Source organism: Lampris incognitus, chromosome 12, assembly GCF_029633865.1.
Source record: "Lampris incognitus isolate fLamInc1 chromosome 12, fLamInc1.hap2, whole genome shotgun sequence".
In the NCBI taxonomy this organism is placed as follows: Eukaryota; Metazoa; Chordata; class Actinopteri; order Lampriformes; family Lampridae; genus Lampris; species Lampris incognitus.
The window spans coordinates 29,231,688-29,258,382 of record NC_079222.1 but is presented as its reverse complement, the minus strand read 5'-3'; the positions used below and the strand labels follow the sequence as shown (position 1 = coordinate 29,258,382).

General features: G+C 41.7%; 3 protein-coding genes across 3 annotated transcripts in view; 2 read left to right on the top strand and 1 right to left on the bottom strand.

Moving 5' to 3' along the window:
• The first annotated feature begins 2,928 nt into the window (after nucleotides 1-2,928).
• Nucleotides 2,929-5,479, top strand: morn3 (MORN repeat containing 3). The gene is made up of 5 exons (XM_056291039.1): nucleotides 2,929-3,187; nucleotides 3,295-3,452; nucleotides 3,543-3,702; nucleotides 3,801-3,985; nucleotides 4,141-5,479. The coding sequence occupies exons 1-5, from the start codon at nucleotides 3,043-3,045 to the stop codon at nucleotides 4,198-4,200; spliced, it is 708 nt and encodes a 235-aa protein (XP_056147014.1). The 5' UTR covers nucleotides 2,929-3,042; the 3' UTR covers nucleotides 4,201-5,479.
• Nucleotides 5,480-7,915: 2,436 nt separating this feature from the next.
• Nucleotides 7,916-9,935, bottom strand: orai1b (ORAI calcium release-activated calcium modulator 1b). The gene is made up of 2 exons (XM_056290822.1): nucleotides 9,607-9,935; nucleotides 7,916-9,517 (listed from the first exon to the last, which is right to left on the bottom strand). Exons 1-2 carry the CDS (start codon nucleotides 9,718-9,720, stop codon nucleotides 8,960-8,962), a joined length of 672 nt encoding a protein of 223 aa, XP_056146797.1. The 5' UTR covers nucleotides 9,721-9,935; the 3' UTR covers nucleotides 7,916-8,959.
• A 619-nt stretch (nucleotides 9,936-10,554) lies between these two features.
• The window catches only part of LOC130121601 (lysine-specific demethylase 2B), a 68,393-nt gene continuing 52,252 nt past the window's right edge, over nucleotides 10,555-26,695 (top strand). The window contains exons 1-6 of the mRNA XM_056290444.1: nucleotides 10,555-10,599; nucleotides 11,170-11,314; nucleotides 11,434-11,512; nucleotides 11,720-11,766; nucleotides 14,948-15,126; nucleotides 15,245-15,351. Of these exons, the coding sequence (XP_056146419.1) occupies nucleotides 10,555-10,599; nucleotides 11,170-11,314; nucleotides 11,434-11,512; nucleotides 11,720-11,766; nucleotides 14,948-15,126; nucleotides 15,245-15,351 (602 nt within the window). The remainder of the gene's footprint in view (nucleotides 10,600-11,169; nucleotides 11,315-11,433; nucleotides 11,513-11,719; nucleotides 11,767-14,947; nucleotides 15,127-15,244; nucleotides 15,352-26,695) is intronic.

Here is a 26,695-nt window from a genome sequence, read left to right as displayed (position 1 = left end):
TGATTCGTGTTCCCCGCGGTGGGCAGAACTTGTCATAAATTAAGCGATAACAAAGCTCACCCGTTTAGAGGGGAGATTTGATTGGCCATTTTTACTGTCATTTGAAATGACTGTCGTTGAATTGTTATTGCTCGGGCCGCTATAAAATTAAAGCTGGACCACCAATCACAGAGCTGAAAGCATAGCATTTTCTTCCTAGCAACTAGAGAGGCAGAAAAATTCTGATAGGGAGACAAAGAGGCTTCTTTCATCTAACGCTTCACATTCCAACACAAACTGAATAGGCAGGTCTGAAGGGTTTATTTCCTTAGAAACATTTTATTTAGATGTTGAGTGTCAAATTATGAATTTCTAAAATGAAATCAGTGACAGTGATTGATTTTATTTCGAACATGTTAAAATAACAAAACAAAATATATAGGCAGGAATGCAAAACAAATGGGAATAACAGTGAACATATTTTGAAAACTCTCTGTAACAACACAAGTAATAACTAGTCCATGTTTGAAAAGGGCGTAGGATGAAGTAAATAACTTTTCTGGTCCTACCCCTTTTTTATACATCAGTCAAATCCAAACAAAACAAAACTTTTAAAACAAAACAAAAGTGAAAAAAGGAAAAGAAAGACCAATGCATAGAAATCAAAACAAACAAAACAGCACAAGTCAAACAAGGCACCTTACACGTCATGTGTCATGTCATGTTATTCCAGTCCACCTCTTTGTTCGTCCATCCTATATCTGTTTAATATGTTATTTTTAAAGAGTTGTTTAAACTTACTTAATGATTTACATATCTTCATTTCTTTTCTACAGCTGTTCCATAGATTGACTCCTTTGATGGTTATACAATGAAGTTTTGCATTTGTCCTCACTGGTTGTTTTTTGAATATAAATATTCCTCTGAGATCGTGTTTACTTTCCCTCGTTTGGAACGACTTTTGGACACTGTTTGGTAACTGCTGACTTTTTACTCTGTATATGATTTGAATTGTGTTGAAGTCAACCAAATCCTTAAATTCGAGTGCTTTCAGTTTGATAAAGAGTGGGTTTGTAGGCTCTCTGTAAGTGGTTTTGTTTTGCAATTCTTATGGCTCTTTTCTGAAGGATGAAGATTGGATCTGTGTTTGTTTTTATGTTCTCCCACACGTCCACATAGTAGGTGATATATGGAAGTATGAGGGAACAGTACAAGGTGTATAGTGTTGGTTGATGCAGGAGATCTTTGACTTTATATAATATTGCAATTGACTTTGATATTTTTGCTTTAATATACTTTATGGCTTACGTCATAATTAATTGTCTATTATTACTCCAAGAAATTTGATTTCTGACACTCGATTTCTACATCATTTATCATGAGCTTCTTGTTTGAGTTTGTTGACCGATTCCCAAATATTATACATTTTGTTTTGCTTATATTTAGTGTTAGTTTATTTTAATCAAACCAACTCTTTAGGTTCTTCAATTCGTTTCCTACTGTATCCAAACGTTTTTCCAAGTCGTCCCCACTGCAAAGTAAGTTTGTGTCATCTGCAAATAAAATTATTTTTAGTGTTTTGGAAACCTCACATATATTATTTATGTACAAAATAAACAGTGGCCCAACACCGAGCCTTGAGGAACCCCTGTCTTAACCTTCATTAATTGTGATTTAAAATTATTAATTTGCACGTATTGGTACATGTTCTTTAGGTAACTGGATAGCTAAGAAACAGCTACTCCTCTGATTCCATATTTTTGTCGTTTTATTAATAATAATTCGTGGTCAACCATATCAAATGCTTTTTTTTAAACTTTTTTTTAGGTCTAGGCATATGTACTTTATTTTCTATAGCAGTTGTTATCTCTTCCACAAAAGCAATGTGGGCAAATGATGTAGTCCTATTAGTTCTAAATCCACATTTTTGTTCACACAGTACATTATGTTTTGTGATAAATCAGAACTGATAACTTTTTAAAAATAAAATTTCGATTAGGCCCTCTCTGAAGGCCTAGAGGGCCCTGGCGGTTCGCACAATGAAACTGTCCCCATCCACTGTCCTGCAAGACTTCAATATAACCACCGAAAATCACATTTTTGAATTTATTACCAAGTCCAATATCTCCATATGTGACTTGAACCCAGTTCCCACAACTCTAGTTAAAGCATGCCTACCCTCTATCATCTCCCTGATAACCTCCATCATCAACTTTTCTCTGTCCACTGGTACAGTTCCCCCTTCACTGAAGGTTGCCGTAATCAGACCAACTCTGAAAAAAATCTGGTTTAGATTCTAATGACCAAAACAACTACTGGCCTTTTCGAATTTACCATTCATCTCCACAATTCTTGAGAGGGTGGTTGGATCTCAACTCCAGGTCTGCCTTGATAACAATAATCTCTTTGAACAATTCCAATCTTGCTTTTGCCCCAAACATAGCACAGAAACAGCCCTGGTTAAGATCACTAACAACCTCCTTTGTGCAGTTGATTCCAGTCTACTCTCTATCCTCATCCTCTGTGGCCTCACCGCAGACTTCGATACTATATTCCATCAGCTCCTCATGGATCATCTGGCTAGCGTTGGAGCTGGAGACACAGTGGTTTGCTTCCTACCTTGCAGATAGAACACATTTTGTACAGATTCAGAATTATTGGTCAGAAAGCTTCATGGTTCATCATGGACTTCCACAGGGCTCAGTGTTGGGGCCTACCCTGTTTATTATTTAGCGCCTCCCTCTTGGCAACATCTTCCATCACTAAGGTATCCATTTTCACTGTTATGCTGACAAAATGCTGATGCTGATGGTTATTTCTTGCTTTGGACAGAAGCTAGGCTGCTAATAAACGGAAAGCAATCCGGTTGTCAGTGTTGACAGTGGCACAAACAATAATACCACTTGGAAACGCTGGTGGGGGCGGGGGGGGGATTTCGAAAACTTGTCTACTGCTGCTTTAAAAAGTAATTTACATGAACGAGCCTAGACCAGTCTTTGCATGATCATGGATCTAACATGTTTTAATTATTTTTAGGGTTTGCTATTCACTCCAGCTTAAGACATGCCATACTTGAAAAAAAATCTTAAGAGTCAACCATTGGCCAAAAAATGGGATATAAAGGCACAGAAATGTGGATTGCGACACACAGTGTACTCCGTCAGTGGAGATGAATACAGAGGGGAATGGCTGGATAACAAGAAGCATGGTAAGACATAGTAGTTATTAAGACATATCTGAATGTGTGGCTGTTTTTTGTGAACCAAAATTTAGACTTCAACATAATTTGAATTCCTAATCATCCATTTTATTTAGGGAAAGGGACCCAAATTTGGATCAAAGATGGAGCCATTTATAATGGGGACTGGAAATTTGGAAAATGTGATGGATATGGTACTTACAGTAAACGACTTCCAGAAACCAATGAGTATGAAAGACAATACTGTGGTGAATGGAAAAATGGCAAGAAGCATGTATGTATTCAACACAGTGAACTAAAACATACCTTCTATGATATATTTACAGACTCCCAAGACATTAGGCTTTGTTCTCTATGTTCTCAGGGGTATGGGACATACTTCTACAGTAACTCATCTGTTTATGAAGGGGAGTGGAGTGAGGGCAAGAGGAGTGGCCGGGGAAGAATGCATTATGACGATGGAAATATATATGAAGGAGAGTGGATGAAGGATAAACAAAATGGACAAGGCATGATTCAGTATGGTAAGGGCTGCTGACTATATTATTGGTTAAATAAGACCCAATATTCAGTTATGCTAGCTATTGGGGTTTGTATTTGACCCTCTTAACTTGTGTCAAAGCAAATAACAACCGATATGAAGGAAGCTGGAAGAATGGGGTGAAGAATGGCAATGGAAAGTTCTACTATACAGACAAAGGTCAGCTTTATGAAGGCATTTGGGTGGATGGAGTAGCTAAATGCGGAACTCTCATTGATTTTGGAAGGGATGAAGCCTCAGCACCGCCAAAATATTCAGTTCCAAAGGTACAACATTTTAGACGAGGCTACTAAAATGATGGCACCCATTTATTTCTAACACAACTTTACACAATCTCCACTGATTTTGTGGATGAAAACAAAGTACTTTTTCCCATTATAAAACATTTGCATTCATATATGAACAAATTTTGTTTTTTGAGGTACATCTGGTGGACACTCAGCTGGTCTTGATGGAAACCCAATCAGCTCACCATAAATGATATTAAAGAACTTCAAGGGGATCAACAAGTTCGACATTCCTGATACACCAGCTTCTCTGAACTTAAAGGATCTATAACCTTACGGTGCACACTTGATAAGTAGTACAATCTTCAGTAAAGTTGTTCCAACTTGCCAAAGTCATGTGAAATATAGCTAGCAATTTATATGACTACACTTATTCAAGCAATAGGAAGTGGTGTGGAGTACAAAATGTACTCCATATGCACTCCGTATGTACTCTGTAGTTTTCCACTTCTGTGTGTACGAAACTTCTCACTCAATGCAGACACACACACCCATTGTTCTCATGCGTGTCCCCATGGGGTCACATAGCCACCTTATCATGATTGCATCCCCTTTGCCGCATCCCAGGCACTGGGACAGCAAAGATAAGAGTAACGGACATACAGTCACTCACCAGTGCAAGAACATGATTAACTCAGATGGTTTCCTGCATACCTTTGTAAAGACAATACCTTAGTTAATGCAGGAAACATAGGGTATGACGCAACGGACTGTGCTATAAAAAACCACTACCTCCAGCCCAGAAGCAGAGCATATTCTCACAGACTAACATCTCTGTGGTCATATGTCTCTCCATTTGCAGATGCACTAAAGATTCTCTGTTTGCTCCAATGTTTGTCCGATGATTATTCTCCCCAGGGGTTGCTGGGGCAAGAGCCCATTAAAGGATTAAGGAAAATCCATGACAGTGGACAATACACTGTTAACTTATTTTGGAAATATGTTTTGTCAAATGAGTGCCATGTAAAGGTGGAACAGTCTGTAATATTTAAACTTTCCTAAAGCATGACATGCCCAGTGCAGCAATTGCAGCAAGCTATAATTTTTTCTTCTTTTTGAGCTGTGCCGTTGGCAGACAACACATGGGTCTTTCCTGACAACGTGTCTTTCAAAGAGTTAATCTGCAAGTGGAGTTCAGGTTCTTCACCTGCAAAGGCAATCTTTATTAATGATCAAGAACTGCTTATAATAACGCCATCCTTTGGATGATCTGTGGATGACAAGAGCAAAGCATTTTCTTATACATTTATAGCTGCCACCGATCCCCCTCTTCAGCATGTTTGATCAGCTAAATAACCAATCAGCACCACTTCTCCAAGAGGTAGACAACCTACACAAGTGAGACAAGTAAACGTAGAGACGAAAAATGACAAATATAAAAATATCTCATAAGATATAGAAACAGATGCTGAAGTGTTTGACAAAACATAATTCAATCTTATCAATATCAGTTTAGGATAGCAATTATAGCGATGAAGGAGAAAAGGGGGGGGGGCTAAGAAGGATGTAATTGAGAGTGTTCCAGGGAGTGTGAGGCAGATGCTAGCAGTGTATATGTGCCTGTGATGTGTTCACCTGTGAGTACACGGGATTAATCCCAACAAAGTCTGGTGTCCGAGATCCGCAACTTATTGTAGTGCCTCCGAGCAGCAACTGTGGTAAAACACATCTGCTGAGGCAGTTTGTAAAGGCTAGTCTCCTGAGGCTGAAGCCAAATTGAGTTGCTGAGTAGTGATCTGTATGAGGTGCCATCGTACTTGAAATGATTCAAGATGCACCTGGCTAGAGCCTTGTTTTGGTTTTCACCTGTTTTCTATATTACAGGGAACTTGCTTAATTCCTAACAATACCACTAGTGCCAAACTAGGGCGACACGGTGGCCCAGTGGTTAGCACTGTTGCCTCACAGCAAGAAGGTCCTGGCTCAAACCCCGGGGTTGTCAAACCTTGGGGGTCATCCCAGGTCGTCTTCCGTGTGGACTTTGCCTGTTCTCCCCGTGTCTGCGGTGGGTTTTCTCCGGGTGCTTCGGTTTCCCCCACCATCAAAAAGACATGCAGGTTAGGGTTAATATTCCTGTCTGTGCCCCTGACCGAGGCATGGCAAGATGAGCTGGAGTTGGTCCCCGGGTGCTGCATGGCTGCTGCCCACTGCTCCTAGCTACACAGCTAGGATGGGTTAAATGCAGAGAAAGAGTTGCCCCACAGGGATTAATAAAAGCAGTAAAATAAATAAATAAATATCATGGTACGTATTTAGGCCAAATCCATTTGCGTCTTGTACCGGTTTAATGTTTACAGAAATCTAATGACCGAAAGCCTTAAGCTACATTAGATAATACATTGGTTCAACATGGGCAGTAAAATTTCATCTTTTCAGAGACGGGTGCAGGTACTCTTAAGCAATCAAATGTATGCTTACCGTCTGGCATTACAAGACAGTTACATTGGTAGTAGATGTAAGCAAAAATGCTGTGTATCGATGACCTTTCGAATTGATTTATGTTTTCTCGCTTGTTGTGAGTCTGAACAATATAGGAAGTAAGTGTAATCATATAGGGAACCTCAAGTGAGTTTTTATTTGACAGAGCATTTCATAACCATTTTCCAAAAAAAAAAAAAAATTAAAAAAAATCACCAGACCTTGATATAAGGTGTGTTGCATGTGAATGTATGGATGCTAACCAGTTCATTGAAATTAATCATAAACACTGAGATATTCTACCAATGTGTATTTTTACTAGTTCTGACAGTGACGTGTCTGCAAATTATTGACTGTGAACATAAAAGCCTTTTGTATTTTTCCACACACACAAAAAGGGAGATGTCAATAATGTGATTCTTCAAATGGCAACTGAGCGATTTAATCGGTCTTCACCTCTTTGAATTATATATATAACGAAATTTAATCTCACTTCTGCATTCTGGTCACACAATTAAACACTAACTTTTGAGTAGTCAAATGCATCATACTATTGCTTTCTGCTAAGAGGCTTGCCAAATATGGTAGAATTTAAAATTTTAATGGTCTTTTCTCAAACAAAGGGCTTGGCAAAACATATGAGAGCTTTTAGCACACTCCAACAGTCCCTGTGCCCTAAGACACTGCACAAGAACTTGTTCGACAGCTCAAAATGTGTGACTAAAGATAGAAACAAGCTACACTTCTTTCATTAGCTGCAAAGCTACCAGGCTCTATTTTGTGTGTCTTTTACAGAATAATTGATTCACAGTACTCAGGAAGACAAACTGTCAGTGTTGATCAACTTCTGCTTTGACAGGTTAAGACCCCAAACCAGCCCCGAGGGGTAAAGCACAGCACCAAAAAACACCTTGATCCTCAGAGGACTGCATTTTCACTTTTTTGTGGCCTTTACCCCCCTCTTTTCCTCCCCAATTGTCCTTGGCCAATTACCCTATTTTCCAAGCCGTCCCTGGTCGCTGCTCCACCCCCCTCTGCCGATCCGGGGAGGGCTGCAGACCACCACATACCTCCTCCGATACATGCGGAGTCACCAGCCGCTTCTTTTCACCTGACAGTGAGGAGTTTCACCAGGGGGACGTAGCATGTGGGAGGATCACACTATTGTCCCCAGTTTCCCCTCCCCCCTGAACAGGCGCCCCGACCTACCAGAGGAGGCGCTAATGCAGTGACCAGGACACATAGCCACATCTGGCTTCCCACCCGCAGACACGGCCAATTGTGTCTGTAGGGACGCCCAGCCAAGCTGGAGGTAACATGGGGATTCGAACTGGTGATCCCCATGTTGGTAGGCAACGGAATAGAGCACTACGTTACCCGGACACCCAGTTTCCACTTTTAAATGCAATGGAACCATCCACACCAGTGGTTCTCATCATATTTGAACTACCGCCCGTCACGCTAACTGAAAAATATGTATTTTCTTTTAATTTGTGAAGACTGCAAAGTCACCTCTCGCACTGTTTAATAGTTACACTTTCTAAATGGTTTAGAAAAATAGCAAAATAAAAAAATGCTAATATGGGATGAACATAAAGCAGACTTGTAAAGCTTAAGAAAATGATGACAAAAAACGTGTGCTAAGAACTGACATTTGCATTAGCATTAACAAAACTTCATGGTTTTTTTTTAAAAATTCAAACAGTTTGCGAGTTCCTGATGTTAATGTCATGACACTGTTCTGTCAATCACCAGCTTTTGCTGGCTATCAAGCCAAAAACAATCATGGGTAGTTTTTACTGATATTAAGTGAAGCCTGTGCTAGAATGAAAATAAAAATAAAATCCTACTCTAGCAATCTAAATTTTCTCATGAGGCCTTTATCAGCGCAAGCAAACTGAAAGGGTGGCGCATCTTCAAAAGCACATCTAAAATATTTTGAGCTTCAGGATGCCATAGGATAACAGGGTTTATTTCAATATCACAGCTTGCGCTTCAGTGACTATACTGTCGCACCACTTTGGCAGATGTTTTATCACGAAATGAAAACAGCAGGCACTACGACAAAACTTTGACCACAGATGAAGAAGGCAGGCATTAAATAAAAACCTATATACACAATGGTAATTACAAAAACTAAACTATGAGTGGTTCACAAAATCCAGTGTGGCAAATTGAAAAACACAGGAGTCATTAAAATCGATCAGGCGGGTGGCACTAAGGTAATCAATGTATCAGGTATAACAAAACAGATCCTGTGTCATTTACTAAACGTTTCTGTCATAACATATGGGGTATGCTCTGTGTCGCATTGCAGTTCAGACTGTTTTCCAACTGATTCAAAGGTACATGCATTGTGGTGTTTTGTCACCAGCTGTATATAACGCCAAATGCCTCTTTTTTTAATTTGAAAAATGTAAACATTTTCAAAACCACTCATTTAAAAACAATTAGGTGATCCATCTTCAATCAAAAACCAATCATTTTGTCTGTGGTGAACCAATCGCCGGGTTAGAGTTCATCCGCCCTACTTATCTATGGAAAATGTGAGCTTGGAGACTGCATGATGGAAGAGTCGCCTCTGTGGTCCAGCTCGTTTTGCAGCCTGGTGAGATTCGACAGCTCCTCCAACTCCTGAAATTGCCTTTCAGTTTTGTGGCTAACCAAGGAGCGGTAGAAATGCACTGCGAAGATGATGAAGATTAAACCAAAGGGGACCATGATGGAGGTGGAGGTAATGGCAGCAGCCACACCGGAAGAGACGGTGCTATTATTAGACTTGTTCGGTTTCACAGGTAAAAATTTAACCCAGCAGAGCAACACCACCTCAGCTAAGAAAAGCAAGGTACCAATGACTGTAGAGAAAGCCCAGGCCAGTTCAATATGTCTGTGCATACGCTCGTGCGGGGATTCCTTCACAGAGTTAATGTTGTGCACGTTGCTTACAGCCTCTATGTTGGGCAAAATGCAGGTACTGACCATGAGAGCGAACAGGTGAACAGCCACAAGAACCGTTGTGCAGGCACTGAAGGCAATGAGGAGACTGGGCGGGTAAGGATAACTGGTGTCCAACTGCACTTCCACCATGGCCACCTGAAAAGACCACACGAAAACACGGCATTATATCACGTGGACGAGCCTCCTCTACGAGAGAAGGTGCAGTGACTTATGTACTACGGTACCATTGCAAATCCCGAGAGAAGAGCCGATGTCCGGCTGGAAGCCTTGAGTTTGGCCCGACTTAAATAGAGCTTCCTCCAGGACAGGGCTTGCAACGAGTGCTCGTTCAGACTCATTGCGCTCGTATTCAAATGACTGGCCAAGCAGTGTCGCAGTTACCTTCTTCAAGACAAACGACACACGACACAACGACAAACAGGCGCTCACATGTCCGCCGTTTGTATACTTTAGTATTTGAGTAGCCAACCGCACGCATTCGCTTCGGCAGCCCAGTCGAACCGCCGATCCCCCGAGCGAGCTATTTTCTCCCCCCGCCACCGTCGCTCGTGCGTGCTGAGCCGTCTGCACCTTACGTTACCCACAATTCCGCGCGCCGGACTACAGCATCCGCTAGACGCTGCGATGATTCCAGTTTCGCAGAAAGTGTTGGCGTTACACGCGCCCGGTGCGCGAGCGATTAGCTAGACCCACGCACCGTAATAGTCATAATCTGTTTTTTGCAGAAAGCTACGAAACCCATCATCACCGAGATCCACGCCGCCTCCAGCTTTCACAGACGCCTATTAGAATGAATGAAAGTTGTGGGGGAAAAAAACCCAAAACATGTTTGAGATATGTCAACGTGCAACTTTTCTCACCCACGCACGCATTTCATCTTGCGTTATTAGTCAACGTGGGCCGGCAGCAATCGGTTTCGCCTCAGCACGAAACCAGTTTCGAAACGCCGACGGCACGATTTGTTAATCCACAAATACACACTTGTGGAAAAGGAGAAACGATGACATGTCATGACGCTCCCCCAAACAATGTTTTGATTCTCCTGGTGGCCATGACGTAATACAACACAAACATGGTTCCCTTGTTTTGGACCAGAAAGCTTGCAAGTATTCTTTGAACTAAAGGTGATGTTTTCCCGAGAGTGAATAACCTGGAGATATTTGAGGCAGACGATGGCCCAGGCCACGGAAACGTGCGCTGAATCCGGACGCAAGCTGGTGTGTAGTAGCATGCATTTTTTGTAAGCGCAGTTTTACGAAGCGAGACACACATCTCACCCCGGCTAATTACTGAGCTAAGCTAACGTTAACGTCGGATAGCGGCGTGTGTCAGGTCGGCGTTTCCCTTCTCGCCGCGGCTGCCGTGCAAGATAACAACCATAGGCACGGCAGCCGGATACGTTGGAAACCGATTTTGTGTGCGCACGACGGATTGTATCGATTTCCAGTTTAATCACAGGGCAGCGCGAGTTATGGCAAATACTCAAACCCGTGCAAAGCTCGGCGTCCCTTCGCCATGGAACGGACACAGCTTTGACGGGATTCGGGCGAAACGAGTTTAAATCGCCGCACGACGGCAACGCGAAAAGAAGCAGACTTTCGGAATTTATGCCGTGCCCGTATTTAACGTTTGCCCCCTCCCAACACCACCACCCCCCCAGCCATAAAGCGTGTTTTGGAAGAATGCCACCATGTACATACGTACTCGCTAGGTTTTCAACGCGTTGTATTTGTGTGTGCTTTGATAGTGTTGTGAAGCCTTGTGTATGATCTCGTTTGCAACGGCAGCGCTCCATCTGCCGGAGAATGTACGACGAGAACGAGGATTTGTCCGACGTGGAGGAAATGGCAAACATCAGAGGTTTCAGTGTAGAGGAAAAACTTGCGAGTGACAGATACAACGCAGACTTCGTGCACATAATGGAGGGCAAAGGTAATGAATGCACGTGCTTTCTACTTTGTCAGAAACGGCGACGACGATCTCTTACCGTGAGAAACACCACACAAACTGCATTTTGACCGAACCATGCACACACTAATGTCTTCTTGCAGAGTTCACCTATGAATATGTCCAGAGGGAAGCTCTCAGAGTGCCCCTCGTTTTCAAGCACAAAGATGGCCTAGGAATCCGGTAAGAGGCAGCTGATGATTCATAAGTAAGCCTAAGTTTTCAGTCATTTTCCTCATTAGGAATTTGCAAGGTTAGTATTTGTTTTATGTTAATTGAGCAAATAGTTTATTGTATATTTGGGCCACTTTACCATTTTCATCAGCACTTTCGAGTGTTTTGACCAGAATGAGTTAGTTTTCTTTCTTTCTTTTTTTGCAATTTTTATAGGATGCCTGATCCGGAATTTACTGTCAGTGAAATTAAAGGCTTAGTTGGTGAGTACTTTTTATGAAACTCTCTTTCTGTCTCCCTCTCTCTGTCTCTGTCTCTTTCACTCTCCAACACACATACAGTGTCAACAGCAAGTAGGTTTATTGAAAATAAATTGGAAAATAATCCTTTGGCAGGATTTACTGCTTTGAATTTTCTTGGATACATTTGTCAACCCCAAGGTTGGACAACCCCGGGGTTCATCCTAGGTCGTCCTCTGTGGAGTTTGCATGTTCTCCCCCTGTCTGCGTGGGTTTCCTTCGGGTGCTCCGGTTTCCTCCCACAGCCCAAAGACATGTAGGTCAGGTGAATCAGCCGTACTACAAAAATGTCCTTTGGTGTGAATGTATCGGCCCCGTCCAGGGTGTCTCTCTGCCTGCTGCCCAATGACTTCTGGGATAGGGTCCAGCCCCCTAAAAAAGGATAAGTGGCTTGGATAATGGATGGGCATTTGTCACCTTGGCACATCTAGATCAAGGGGATTTTTTTTTCTTAGCCCATCTTGCAGATTTTGTGAAGATCAGTCAAGTTAAATTGGGAGCATATTTGAAACGGCTGTCTTCAATTTGTGCAGCAGATTTTTAATGAGACTCGGGTTTAGGATGTGGCTCAGCCACTTACAGGCACTGATATTTCTGTTTTGCAGTACTGTTTTAGATGTATGTTTAAGAGCTTATCTTGTTGAAGATAAACTTTTGCCCAGTCCAGGATTTTTGGCACAGTGAATCAGGGTCTCTTCCAGAATTTACTGTATTCAGCTCCAATTCCTCATGCCACTCCCTGTTGTGTACTCCCAGCTGAAGAAAGGTCAGTGAGCTCCTGGCTGGCAAAAGAAACATTTCAAGGACAATATCAAGACCAGTCCGGAGAAATTCAACATCACATCGAGCAACTGGGAACACATTGCACTGGATAGGCGCTCCTGGGAGAAATTCGTGCAGGAAGGAGCTGCACATCATGAAATTGAACTCCACTATGCTGCAGAGAAAAAGCAACAGCACTGCAAGGAGAGAGAGAAAAGGGCTCAACTGCTACCGCCAACCACCACCACTTTCCCCTGTCCACACTGCACCAAAGTATGTGGATTGCTGATTGGCCTCTTACAGCCATCTGAAGACCCACAAGTACAGTCATACTTGCTTCGAGTGACTGCCAATGATGATGATGATAATTCTTCATGCCTTCTACTTTAGTATTAGCTGTTAAATAGCACCCTCACTGTCTGTTGCAAACATCACCATACTTAACAGCCGGGAGGATGATATTATCAGAACTCAGATTCCTCTAGCGTAATCTTTCATATGACTCTTAGCTCAACTGAGACTGAAGAGGTCAATTAGATGAGTGATGAAACGTTTCTCTCTCAAAAAACATGTCTAGATGAACTGATTCAACGTTCTGTGACTCATAGCTATGTTTAGGAGTGCTGTCATGTGCTGTGTTTTTTTATTTTCCCCCGAAGAATGGCTTCTTTCAAGCCACTCTGCAATACAGCCCAGATTTGTGAAGTGTTGCATTGGATTCCAGGAGAGATTTAAAGCTATTCACTGGACGTTAGTGTTCAGTTTGAAGATGATTTGCTTCCACAGTTCTGGCACTGAGTGGTGTTACCTCACTTTTTATCGCTGTGGTTGTGCCACACCTCTTGAAAGAGGAGCCAAGTTTGGGAAGTCATTAGGAAGTCATTCTTGTGGTGCGTTCTGAATGTGACATCACTCAGCCGGGCCACCTCTACTGATGCTGTAACCCTCTCTAAATCGGCAGGGAAGTGGGGACAAACAAGTGGGGCGGAAGGGGAGAGGGAGCAGTCAGAGAGATGATTCATGTCACAGCCTCTTCCCTAGTTCAGGGAAAGTAGAGGTGGCCCGGGTGAGCGATGTCACATTCAGAACATGCCACAAGAACGCATGCGCTTAACAACTGCCCCCACTCAGGTCCTCTTTCAAAAAAAGGGGCATGGCACTCACAGGGATGAATAGTGAGTTAACTCTTTTTGATATGATTTTGATTTTGAGATACTTTATTAATCCCCGTGGGGAAATTACTCTCTGCATTTAACCCATCCTAGCTGTGTAGCTAGGAGCAGTGGGCAGCCGCCGTGCAGCACCCGGGGACCAACTCCAGTTCGTCTTGCCATGCCTCGGCGAGGGGCACAGACAGGAGTATTAACCCTAACCTGCATGTCTTTTTTGATGGTGGGGGAAACCGCAGAACCCGGAGAAAACACACCGCAGACACGGGGAGAACATGCATGACCAAGTACCCTAATTGGCCACAGTTTGACCCCATTAAAATTGTATTGACATCTCGATGACATTCATAGAGGTGGTGTGTTGTACTCTGAGTTACCACCCACCTTTATTGTGCTGTTAGACCACCTGACCACCATCTCTGTGTGTGACCTACCTGTATTGCATAAGTGACTCATCTGGTAGCCTGATACTCTACCATTCTGTGTGAATGTCCTGGGTGCTATTGGCCACTACTCACCAATATAAATCAATCCCTCTTTTTTAGCTCTTTCTTAGAAATTAGGAAAATTACATTTAGCCCCTCTCAATAAGAAACCAGGTCAGGATCCATCTTTCCTTCAAAATTACAGACTAATATGAAAGTACGTTTTATCTCCAAAATGACTGAAAAAGGTTGTTTTGTAAACAACACCTTAAGATAAATATTGTTATCAGATATTTTCAACATATCCCAGTATGGTTAACAGTGCAGTCCTGAGAGTGCTGGCCTGACAGTTTCAAATGGTATTCTAAGGTGCACTGACTAATGTGAATGTGCAGTTTTAGTACAGGGACATTTGCCCTCAATGCCCAGTCCAGAGCTAACACGAGTTAGACCAGTGGTTTGCTACGAGGAACGGATTTGATTTTCTAATTGGATATATTACTATTTTTTTAACATGATTTTCAAGTGCAATGTGATGTCAACAAAGTCTTTATAAGACTGAGGGTTATTCTACCATCTACTTATGAGTGGGGCAAAATAAGCATATTAGAAGTCTTACTGTAGTCCTAAAGATGAAATTTGTCAATTGTCTGTCAATAATAGTCTTTGCTTTCAATATAAATTTGCCGTATACATTAGATTTATATATACCAATTTAAACATAGTACTAAGAGTTTAATGGAAGTAATAGCCCTGATAGGTTAATTTCAGTTTATGATCTGGTTTCAGGCAGTCGTCGATCTGTGGATGTTATGGATGTAAGCACTCAGAAAGGCTCTGAAATGAGCATGGCTCAGTTCGTCCGCTATTACGAGACCCCCGAGGAAGAGCGGGACAAACTCTTCAATGTTATCAGCTTAGAGTTCAGCCACACTAAGCTGGAAAACCTCATCAAGCGGCCCACTGTGGTAATATAACATGGCTCTGTCTGCATGACATAGAGGTTTATGTGAGGGTTACAACACTGGTTTTCATCCAATAGAGCATTTATCTAATATTGTTTTACACTTCTCCCGTTTCTTTTAGGTAGATCTAGTGGACTGGGTGGACAACATGTGGCCACCTGATCTTAAACAAAGCCAAACGGAGGCTACCAATGTAATAGCAGAAATGAAGTATCCTAAAGTTCAGCGGTATGTCCCTAAAGACTTTTCACTCATATCATCACATCAATTTTGCACTTTGTGTTAGACTTCGAGGAAAAAGGAAATGCACAAAAAGTCATTTTATGAAGTCATCCAACTCGGAGACTTGCTTCTCTATTGGCACTAAACATAATTTCTACTCTATCCTGTGTTGCTCATCCACCCCTCCATCAGTCACATTTCTGCATGCACTGTTGGTCATCCACATTTTAAAGTGCTTGTGATGATTGCTAGACAGCAGTGCTGTCGATATTGACGATTTTTGTTTTCTAACCAGTGTAGCCTGACTGCACAGATGGCTTTTAACCAATTAGCTGCCAGCGCTTAGGCACATGTGACAATTCAGGGTCACTTGTGCCCTCTCACTTACTCACAATCTTCCTCTCTTTTTGCCCCCCATGACACACACGTACACAGACGCAGATACTCTCCTGCTATTCCATCTTGTCTCTCCCTATTTACTCGATAAATACTTCAGTATAGAGAGGAAGGGTAGAAATAAAAGGAAGAGCAGTTTTGCTCTGTGTGCTGATCAGTGTATGAGGCACAGGGGCAGATCCAGAGTGAGTTGAGTTCATAGAGAAAGGAATTACTGTTGGGTAGGTCAATAGCAAGCAAGCAAGTAAGTTTATTTATATAGCACATTTCATACACAGGGCAATTCAGTGTGCTTTACACAAATAAAAACAGAAAAGGAACCACCATATGAAATATAATTAAAAGAGTAAATAAAAACAAATAGGGACAATTATATATAAAATATAATTAAAAGAGTACAAAGTCACTATCACTTCATGAGACAAGATAATGGTATTAGGAGGTACTGAAGTACACTTGTATTGTATGTGTATTGATATTTGGATGCTGTATGTTTATTTGTGCTAGTTAAGCCTTTTGTGAAAAAGAGCCAAAATAGTGTATGTCAGTTTGTGGTTTTAAAGTTTCAGTTTTTAATTTCTTCAGTTTTGTGGATTTAGCATCATCTGGTGGTCACAGTAGTTGGTTTTCATACTGTAAATATCGGCGCTGCATTTGAAATGGGCTTGTTCCTTAATGCACAGAAAGTGTTCATGTGCATATCACAGTTTCCAATGGTTGCAAATCTTGTTGCCACTATGGATTTTATAGAGGTGGATAGACTAAATAATGTTCATCTTCATAAATACTTCACCTTGACGTTCAAAAGTACTTCACAACTTCAGTGTTGGGATAACTAAGAGATTTGCTGAAAAAAATAATTCCCACATACATATAGATCAACAATTGCAATGCATTTTACTCCTCACAGAATAAGGAAATTGGACAGAAATCACCACACCATACTAGTGCTTTGGACATAGTGATATTTACAAATACCTTGCCTATAAAAATAATAATAACAATAATAATCTTATTTATACAGCACTTTTCTTAACAATGCTACAACGTGCTTTACAAAAGAAATAAAACCAGACAAGGCAAAAATGAGAATAAGACCAAAGGACATGAGCAAAAAGGAGGTAACAACAATAAATAAGACCAAATAGATAGAAATAAATTAAAAACAGTATAAATAAATAGAAACAAATATTAAACATTTCCAAAAGATTTCACAAAGAGAAATGTTTCAAGAAGAGACTAGTACCAAAAGTGCTGATGGAATTTAGGGGACCTAACAGAATGACCTCAGACTTGTCATCATTAAATTTAAGAAAATGTTGGGACATCCAGGATTTAATATCAGAGAGGCAAGTTGTGAGATTTGCTAGATTACTAGGCTCTGTGAGCTGTGGGTTTTAGTGCCATATATAACTGAGTGTTGTCGAAATAAAAATGGTAAAGCACATCATGATTTTGAATGACCTGACCAAGAGTCAGCGTGTATATAGAAAACAGAAAGGGGCCAGGAACTGAGCCTTGAAGGACATCATAACTCAACTGAGCCACAGAGGAAGTAGAGTTTCCCAGAACAACAGAAAAACGTTTTGTTGTAGAGGTATGAACGTAATAAACTAAAAGCCGAACCCTTGATGCCTACCCAAATCTCAAAGCGATGAAAGATCGACTGTGTCAAAGGCAGCACTGAAGTCTGAAAGAACTAAAATCAAGCAGTCACCTCTGTGTGTAGTCAGCAGCAGGTCATTAGTGACCTTAACTAGAGCTGTCACGGTACTATGAAGTGCTCTAAAATCAGACTTGAAACTGTTAAAAACACAGTAGTAGTCATAAAAGATATCAGTTGAGATGAAATTACTTTCTCCAGAACCTTAGATAAAAAAGACAATTTGGAGGTTGGTCTGAAGTTACTTAAGGACACGGGATCCAAATTAGGTTCTTTAGCAATGGGTGAACAATGGCATGCTTAAAACTATCTGGAAAACAACCAGAGGCCAGAGAATTATGAAAAATGTGCAAAATAACAGGGCTAACAGTGTAAAATACTTCCTTGAGCAGAGGAGGAGTTCATATGGGAGACTGTATTCTCTTAACACTGAAATTGTAAGGCGTTGAAACTGGGTAAAAGAGGGATAATTAACATGGGGAATGGAAAAGTTGCAAGGGTCAGGCTGAATTAGGCACCTGATATTCTCCACCTTATTTACAAAATGAGGGAGAACATTTTTGGACAGCTCAACATCAGGTTCAGAAAAAGAAGTGGAGGGACCATTAATAACAGAATCAATTACCCTAAAGAGAACTTTAAGATTGTGGTTATTTCTAGATATCTTTTCAGATAAGTAACCTGATCTCACATCCTTCACTGCTTTCTGGTAAATTAACATTTGTTTTTTTAAGGGTGTTATGTGCTATTTCGAACTTGTTGACCTTCCATTGTTGGTCAGGTTTTCTACAGAATCTTTTAAGTGCTCATGTGTGATCCTTCAGTCAGGGGATGTTATTTGATTTTTGTTTGCTAATTTTAAATGGTGCAATTTGGTCGAGGATGGGTAGGCACTGATCATTGACTGAATTTAACAGTGCATCTGGACTGAGAGGGGATGTAGTGAAATTAAAGGATGGGGAATTAAAAGCATCAAAGAATTTAACTGCAGAACCAGTGTTGAGAATGCGAGAGCGGGTTTTAAGACAGAGACTAGAAATAGAGAGCTGTAGTTGAACTTTAAAAACAACAGCTTCATGGTCACTTACAAGTATAACCACCAGATTAAGATACTTGAGAGAAAAACCAGATGCGAGAACAAGGTCTAAAATGTGACCTGAGGAATGTGTAGCCCATTTAACAGATTGAATGAGGTTAAAAGAACCTATGAGATCTAAAAAATGTGAGGTGAGGGAATGGTAAGGACAACATACATGAATATTAAAATCACCAAGAGTAAGGACCCTGTCATATTTAGGCATGACAATCGCTAGAAGCTCAGAAAACTCAAGTAAAACAGTGCTTCACAGCATCGTTGTTGGGTTAAGTAGATTTACTGAAAAAAAAAAATCCACATGCATAGATTATCAACAAAAATATGATTTCTTTTCTTATACAACAGCCATACTTGATATACTTTAATATTAATCCCCATGGGGAAATTACGCTCTGCATTTAACCCATCCTAGCTGTGTAGCTATGATCAGTGGGCAGCCGCTGCGCAGCGCCTGGGGACTAACTCCAGTTCGTCTTGCCATGCCTTGGTCAGGGGCACAGACAGGAGTATGAACACTAACATGCATGCCTTTTTGATGGTGGGCAAAACCAGAGCACCCGGAGAAAGCCCATCTCAGACACGGGGACAACATGCAAACTCCGCACAGAGGACGAACTGGGATGACCCCCAAGGTTGGACAACCCTGGGGTTCGAACCCAGGACCTTCCTGCTGTTGGCATACACGTGAATCTAGTTTGGAGAAAGGGGTTACGGAAAGGAAGGAGGAATCATATGGACGACATATTACTAATTCTACCTACTTCTTTCGGTTGCTCCTGTTAGGGGTCGCCACAGCGGATCATCCGTTTCCATTTCTTCCTGTCTTCTGCATCTTCCTCTGTCCCACCAGCCACCTACATGTCTTCCCTCACCACATCCATAAAGCTCCTCTTTGGGCTTCCTCTTTTCCTCTCCCCTGGCATTCAGCATCCTTCTCCCAATATACCCAGCATCTCTCCTCCTCACATGTCCAAGCCATCTCAATTTTGCCTCTCTTGCTTTGTCTCCAAACCGTCCAACTTGAGTGGTCTCTGTAATATAATCGTTCCTATTGCTGTCTTTCTTCGTCACTCCCAGTGAAAATCTTAGCATCTTCAACTCTGCCACCTCCAGCTCTGCCTCCTGTCTTTTCGTCAGTGCCACTGTCTCCAAACCATATAACATAAACTGGAGACTAACTTGTCCCTAGGTGTGAATGTGTGTGACTGTGTCGGCCCTGTGACGGCCTGATGGCCTGTCCAGGGTGTCTCCCCGCCTGCCGCCCAATGACTGCTGGGATAGGCTCCAGCATCCCCGCGGCCCTGAGAGCAGGATAAGCAGTTTGGATAATGGTTGGATGGATGGATTATGATATTGCTAATAATAAGATTGGTGTTAGATATTTAAGATTATTTAAACCTAAGAGTAGATGATAGCGTTATTATTTTTGTAGATTTTATAAGAGGTTCGACACTACAGAACACCACTTTATTTTTAAAAACAGAACTTCTGGTTATGGGAAAACATGTATAGTAGCATATAAACCTCTAATATTAAACCAACAATAGTTCAATTAAACAATCCATGAATTCTGTAAAAGATTTGACATTAAAAGAGGTCTCCATAAATGCCAACCGATATTTCCATATCTACTTGTTACTTGTTTCTACTTGTTATGCAATTTTTTTTCCTGTTCATATAAAAAAAGCGATATTGTGGGTGTAACCATTTTGGGTAAAATATTCATATTCAGTTAACTTGCAGATGATACAATGCTCTTTTTGAAAGGCAAACATGAACAAAAGAGCTATAGAATTTGTCAACATTTTCGCGAAAATTTCTGGATTATCAGAATCAGAATTGTCTTTATTGGCCAAGTATGTTTGCACATCCAAGGAATTTGACTCCGGTTTAGTGGCTCTCAATGTACTTACATAGAATACTCTTCAGGAATATATACAAGCAATGACTATATACAGGTGAAATCGTTTCTGTGAACTGTAAACAGCATACAAATAGTGCAAAGAAGTGAAGAGTGCAAGAAGTGCTGAGATAAATATTAAACGGTAAAAAAAGTTACTTTATATACATATAGTATGTGGATTTTTCTACATACAGTATAAAGCCTATTCAGACATACAATATTGAGTGAGATATATTGCACCTTTATAATATAGACTCCTCTTCTTCTTTTGGCTGCGGATCATCCATTTCCATCTCTTGCTGTCCTCTTCCTCTACCTTTGTCATGCCAACCACCTACATGTCCATCCTCACCACACCCATAAACCTCTTCTTTGGCCTTCCTCTTTTCGTCTTGCCTGGCATCTCCATCTTCAGCATCCTTCTCCCAATATACCCAGCATCTGTCGTCCGCACATGTCCAAACCATCTCAATCGTGCCTGTCTTGCTTTGTCTCCAAACCGTCCAACCTGAGCTCTCCGTCTGAAATAATAATTCCTACACTTGTCCTTCTTCATCACTTCCAACAAAAATCTTAGCATCTTCAACTCTGCCACCTCCAGCTCCGTCTCCTCTCTTTTCATTAGTGCCACCATCTCGAAATCATACAACAAAGCTGGTCTCCCTACCATCTTGTATCCTTCCCTTTCACTCCTGCTGGTACCCTTCTGTTGCAAATCACTCCTGACACTCTTCTCCACCCGCTCCACCCTGCCTGCACTCTCTTATTCACCTCTCTTCTGCACTCCGTGTTATTTTGAACAGTTGACCCCAAGTATTTAAACTCATCCACCTTCACCACCTCTACTCCTTGCATCCTCACCATTCCACTGTTCTCCCTCTCATTCACACATATGTGCTCCGTCTTACTCCTATTGACTTTCATTCCTCTTCTCTCCAGTGCAACCTGCACCCTACTTTCACTACCGATCACAATGTCATCTGCGAACATCATAGTCCACGGAGACTCCTGCCTGATCTCATCTGTAAACCAGTCTATCACCATTGAAAACAAGAAAGGGCTCAGAGCCGATCCTTGATGTAATCCCACCTTGAACACACCTGTCATTACTTCCGCACATCACTCACCACTGTCACACTGCCCTCATACATATCCTGCACCATTCTTCCATACTTCTCATCCTCTCCCAACTTCCTCATGCAATACCAATGCCACTTCCTCTCTCAGCACCCTGTCATATGCTTTCTCTAAATTCACAAAGACACAATGTAACTCCTTCTGGCCTTCTCTGTACTTCTCCATCAACATTCTTAAAGCAAACGTCATATATGTCGATCTCTTTCTTGGCATGAAACCATACTGTTGCTCACTAATCATCACCACTCCTTAACCTAGCTTCCACCACCGTCCCATATCTTCATGCTGTGCCTGATCAAATTTATACCTCTGTAGCTATCATCCAACCTTCTATTGCTCTTATTTCCTTCATTCCCTCAGAGTACTCCTTCCACCATTCCACCATTTCAACACACTCTCCTTGGTTGTCAGCAATTTTGATCTCAATCCTTCATCACCCTAACCTGCTGCACATCCTTCCCAGCTTAGTCCCTCTGTCTTACCAATTAGTACAGGTCCTTTTCTCCTTCCACAGTGTCCAATCGCTCATACAACTTACCATAAGTCTTTTCCTTTGCCACTGCTCTCTTTGCCTTACGCCACATCTCCTTGTACTCCTGACTACTTTCTTCATCTCGCTGACTATCCCACTTCTTCACCAACCTCTTCCTTTGTATACTTTCCTGTATTTCCTCATTCCACCAAGTGTGCTTGTCTTCCTTCCCCTGTCCAGATGACACACCAAGTACCTTCCTAGCTGTCTCCCTCACCATTTCTTCAGTAGGTGCCCAGCCATCCAGCAACTCTTCACTACCACCTAGTCCCTGTCTTAGCTCCTTCCTGAACTCCACACAACTGTCTTTCTTTTTCATCTTCTAACATTGATCCTTGGTTCTGTCCTCACTCTTCCTCTTCTTGATCTCCAAAGTCATCCTACACACCACCACCTGATCCCTTTCAGATTGCGCCTCCTGTTTAAGATATAGTCCAACTGTGTGCACCTTCCTCCACTCTTATACATCAACCTGTGTGTTCCTCGCTCTTGTTGAAATACGTGTTCACCACAGCCATTTCCATCCTTTTCACTAAATCCACCACCATCTGTCATTTTACATTCCTCTCCTTGACTCCATATCTGCCCATCACCTCCTCATCACTTCTGTTCCCTTCACCAACATGCCTATTGAATTCTGCTCCAATCACCACTCCCTCCTCCTTGGGTACCCTCTCCACCACTTCATCCAACTCACTCCAGAATTCTTCTTTCTCTTCCATCTCACACCCAACTTTTGGGGCATATGCTCTGACAACATTCATCCTCACGCCTTTGATTTCCAACTTCATACTCATCACTCTGTCCAGCACTCTCTTCAATGCCAATACACCCCTGACATACTGTTCCTTCAGGATTACCCCTACCCCATTTCTCCTCCCATCTACACTATGGTCGAAGTGTTTGAACCCACCTCCGATGCTCCTGGCTTTACTCCCCTTGAACCTGGTCTCTTGCACACAGTACATCTATCTTTCTTCCTTCCATCATACCAGCCAGCTCTCTCCCTTTACCAGTCATAGTGCCAACATTCAAAATTCTGACTCTTACTTCCGCAACTCTTGCCCTTCCTCCTCCCCCTTGCTTCTGGACATGCGTTCCCCCTCTACTTCTCCTTTGCCCAACAGTAGCATAGTTTCCACCGCTATCCTGCTGGCCAACAGTACTGATGGTGGTCGTTGGTAACCCAGGCCTCGACTTATCTGCTATAGAAATCTGATTTATGATCTGCATATTTGATTTGGCAAAGGTTTTACATCAGATGCCCTCCCTGACGCAACCCTCCCCATTTATCTGGGCACAGCAGCGCCCCTGCCAACCAGGGCTTATTTTTATTGAAGGTGTAGAAAGTTTTGGTGGGAACACACATGTCCTCACAGAAGCTGATGTAAGATGTCACAGTGTCAGTGTTTGTTCAAGTCTGTAGATGCAGCAGTCAGTGCAGTCAAAGCAAGCCTGAAGCTCCAGTTTTGACTCGTTGGTCCATCTCCTCACAGTTTTAAACAGGCTATGCAAATTTTAGTTTCCACCTGTAGGTTGGGAGAACCAGACAATGATCAGAGTCCCAAAGCTGCACGGGGGACAGAGCGATAGGTATCCTTTGATATTGTGTAGCAATGATCCAGTGTATTTTTGTCGCTGGTGGGACACTTAACGTGTTGTTTGTATATTGGCAGTTCGTGGTTGAGGTTTGCTTTGTTAAATTCCCCAAAGATAATGAGAAAGGAGCCTGGATATTTGTGGTCCATGTTTATTATCTGGTCAGTCAGGTGTTTTAACGCCTCTTTAACACGGGCCTGGAGTGGGATATAGACACCAACCATAATAAAGGAGGAAAACTCTCATGGTGGATAAAATGGTTTACTGTCAATGAAAATGATCTCTAAGTCAGGGCTGCATGATTTCTTCAACACTGTGACATCTGTACACCAAACTCCATTTATATAGAAGCAGATTCAGCCTCACAGTTTTTTCTCCATTAGCTCCCTTTCACCGTCTGCTCGGAGGAGTTGGAAGTGCGGCAGATGGAGCGTACTGTCCGGTATATGCTCATAAAGCCAGGTTTCAGTGAGAGACAAGACGGTAGATCTTGAAAAGTCTGTGTTTGTTGGTTTGAGGAGCAGCAGTTTGTCCATCTTGTTGGCCAGAGAGCGGACATTCGCCAGGTGGATTGACAGGAGCGCAGTTTGAAATCGAATTATATCTAGATATAGATCAATTTGAATTTCCCCATATCAAAATGTATACAGAAAACAAATCATATGATATACTAGTTGATAATAAAGTAAAGTACCTTGGTATACTTGTTACTAAAGACCAAAATGAAAGATCCAAAGTCCTCTTTGAACCATTAATTAAATCTGTTGAATGAAGACATGATTCTCTGGCTCCAAAGAGACCTCTATCTATTGCATAGAGGTCATTAATAGCGCAGACAGAAGGCTTATCACTGCTGATGTATAAAGCTTCAGCACTGGGTGTACCTGTACACCATTGCAATGAAATGGACAAAAAAGATTATTAATTTTATCTGGGAAAAAAAAGACTCATTTTTTAACACATCCAAGAGAGCCGTAGATGCATTGGACTTCACTCTAAATACCACCTTCAAAATGAAATGGATAAAACCATTTTTAAAACACTCTTCATCCATTTGATCATATTACCCAATATTATCTTCAATGAGACTGGAGGGCTGCCCTTTTTACTAAGTTGCAGTTACAGAATTTCTAAGCACCCATTGGAGACTATCTCTGGAGACTCTAACTGCTTTCAAACTGGCAGTTCATATACAAACACAAGTTCTCACCTCATATTTACTCTATATGAAATAATAAGGATATCAAATTTAAGAATAAGACACTGTTCAAAGATAAATGGTTTGAAAAAGGTATGTTATTAGTTAGTCAGTGCAGGGGCACAACAGGGGTGGGTGGGTGCAGAGGGTGCAATACACACAGGCGCCGGAGCGCCAAAAGTACAGTGTACAGTAAACAATTTCTGATTATAGGCCTATTTGTTTTTTAAAAGTTTAATATTTATAAATATTATTACTTAGATGAGAATTTTGGGTTAGAATATATAGTTACATATTATATTTTTACTTGCAATAATTTTTTTTTTTGCGTACGGTCTTTTGCCGCCCCCGCTGATGTGGCGCCTGTGTGTGTTGCACCCTCTGCACCCCCCCTCATTGCACCCCTGTGTCAGTGTCTTGATTTTAAAGGTTGTCTGGTCTCATGGAAAGACTTCATTAGTGTAAACAAATTCCCAGTTCTTCCAAAGGAGTATGTCATTATTTTTGACGCAATTCCCAGTAGGCGATAATGCTCCTTTCATCCTCTCCCAAAGGAAAGGAATGTGCTGTACCATATATGGACTCCAATAATGTCTACATTGGCGGTGAATGGCCATTTATAAGCGAAAGCAACCAACAATTGTATGAGAAATGTAATCCTCAGAAACAGTCACTACTCCATCTGCTGTCTTTTGCTGTAACATCTATCAGAATATGAAGTGGAAAAGGACTTGGCTCTTAGTTAAGAATACTGAACTACCAAAGTCAAATTAGTATCGTTTAAAGTTCTGCATAGATGTAAAGCAGTAAAAACGTATTTTACTAAACTCAATTCTGTAACAACTACCAGTCATTGCTTCTGTAAAAACCAAGAAGAGAATATTACCACATCTTTTCCGGGATTGCAAGTGTAGCAGAAGTTTTTGGACTGATCTAATGACTTATGTACACCAGAAATGTACGTCTTTTATTCTGACAACTGAACTTGTGTTATGTGGAATAACACAAGTTCAGTTGTCTTTCTAACATATTCAGTTGTTAGAAAGACAAGCTTTCTTTCTTTCTTTTTTTTTGTTGGATTTCCCCCCCTTTTCTCCCCAATTGTACCCGGCCAATTAATTACCCCACTCTTCCGAGCTGTACCAGTAACTGCTCCACCCCCTCTGCCGATCCGGGGAGGGCTGCAGACTACCACATGCCTCCTCTGATACATGTGGAGTCGCCAGCCGCTTCTTTTCACCTGACAGTGAGGAGTTTCGCCAGGGGGCCGTAGCCGTGGGAGGATCACGCTATTCCCCCCAGCCCCCCCCTCCCCGAACAGGCACCCCGACTGACCAGAGGAGGCGCTAGTGCAGCAACCAGGACGTACACCCACATCTGGCTTCCCACCCGCAGACATGGCCAATTGTGTCTGTAGAGACGCCAGACCAAGCCGGAGGTAACACGGGGATTTGAACCTGCGATCTCCGTGTTGGTAGCCAACGGAATAGACCACTACGCTTCCTGAATGCGCCAGAAAGACAAGCTTTCTAACAGTGAAATACTTTACACAATGAATCTATTACTATTTCTTTATCAGTAACATATACTACATACTAGCAAATGTTTGGACCATGAACCATATATGTTGACCTTTAGAACCACTTTTAGATTGTATTTGGAAACCCTAGAAAAAGGCAAAACGGAACAGCTATTAAAACTAAAAACTACATGTGCGAAATTTTGCTTAGATTAACCCTTTAACCCCGAAAGCTTTCTCCCCCCAAATATTGTGTTTTTATTTTTACTCAATTCTAAAATGTTAAATAAACGTATCAAAGGATGAC

Coding starts and splice junctions, on each gene's coding strand:
- orai1b (XM_056290822.1), bottom strand. CDS start 9,720: ATGAGTCTGAACGAGCACTCGTTGCAAGCCCTGTCCTGGAGGAAGCTC. Junction 9,518..9,606: donor TTCTCTCGGGATTTGCAATG/GTACCGTAGTAC, acceptor TGGTCTTTTCAG/GTGGCCATGGTGGAAGTGCA.
- morn3 (XM_056291039.1), top strand. CDS start 3,043: ATGCCATACTTGAAAAAAAATCTTAAGAGTCAACCATTGGCCAAAAAA. Junction 3,188..3,294: donor GCTGGATAACAAGAAGCATG/GTAAGACATAGT, acceptor CATTTTATTTAG/GGAAAGGGACCCAAATTTGG. Junction 3,703..3,800: donor ACAAGGCATGATTCAGTATG/GTAAGGGCTGCT, acceptor CTTGTGTCAAAG/CAAATAACAACCGATATGAA.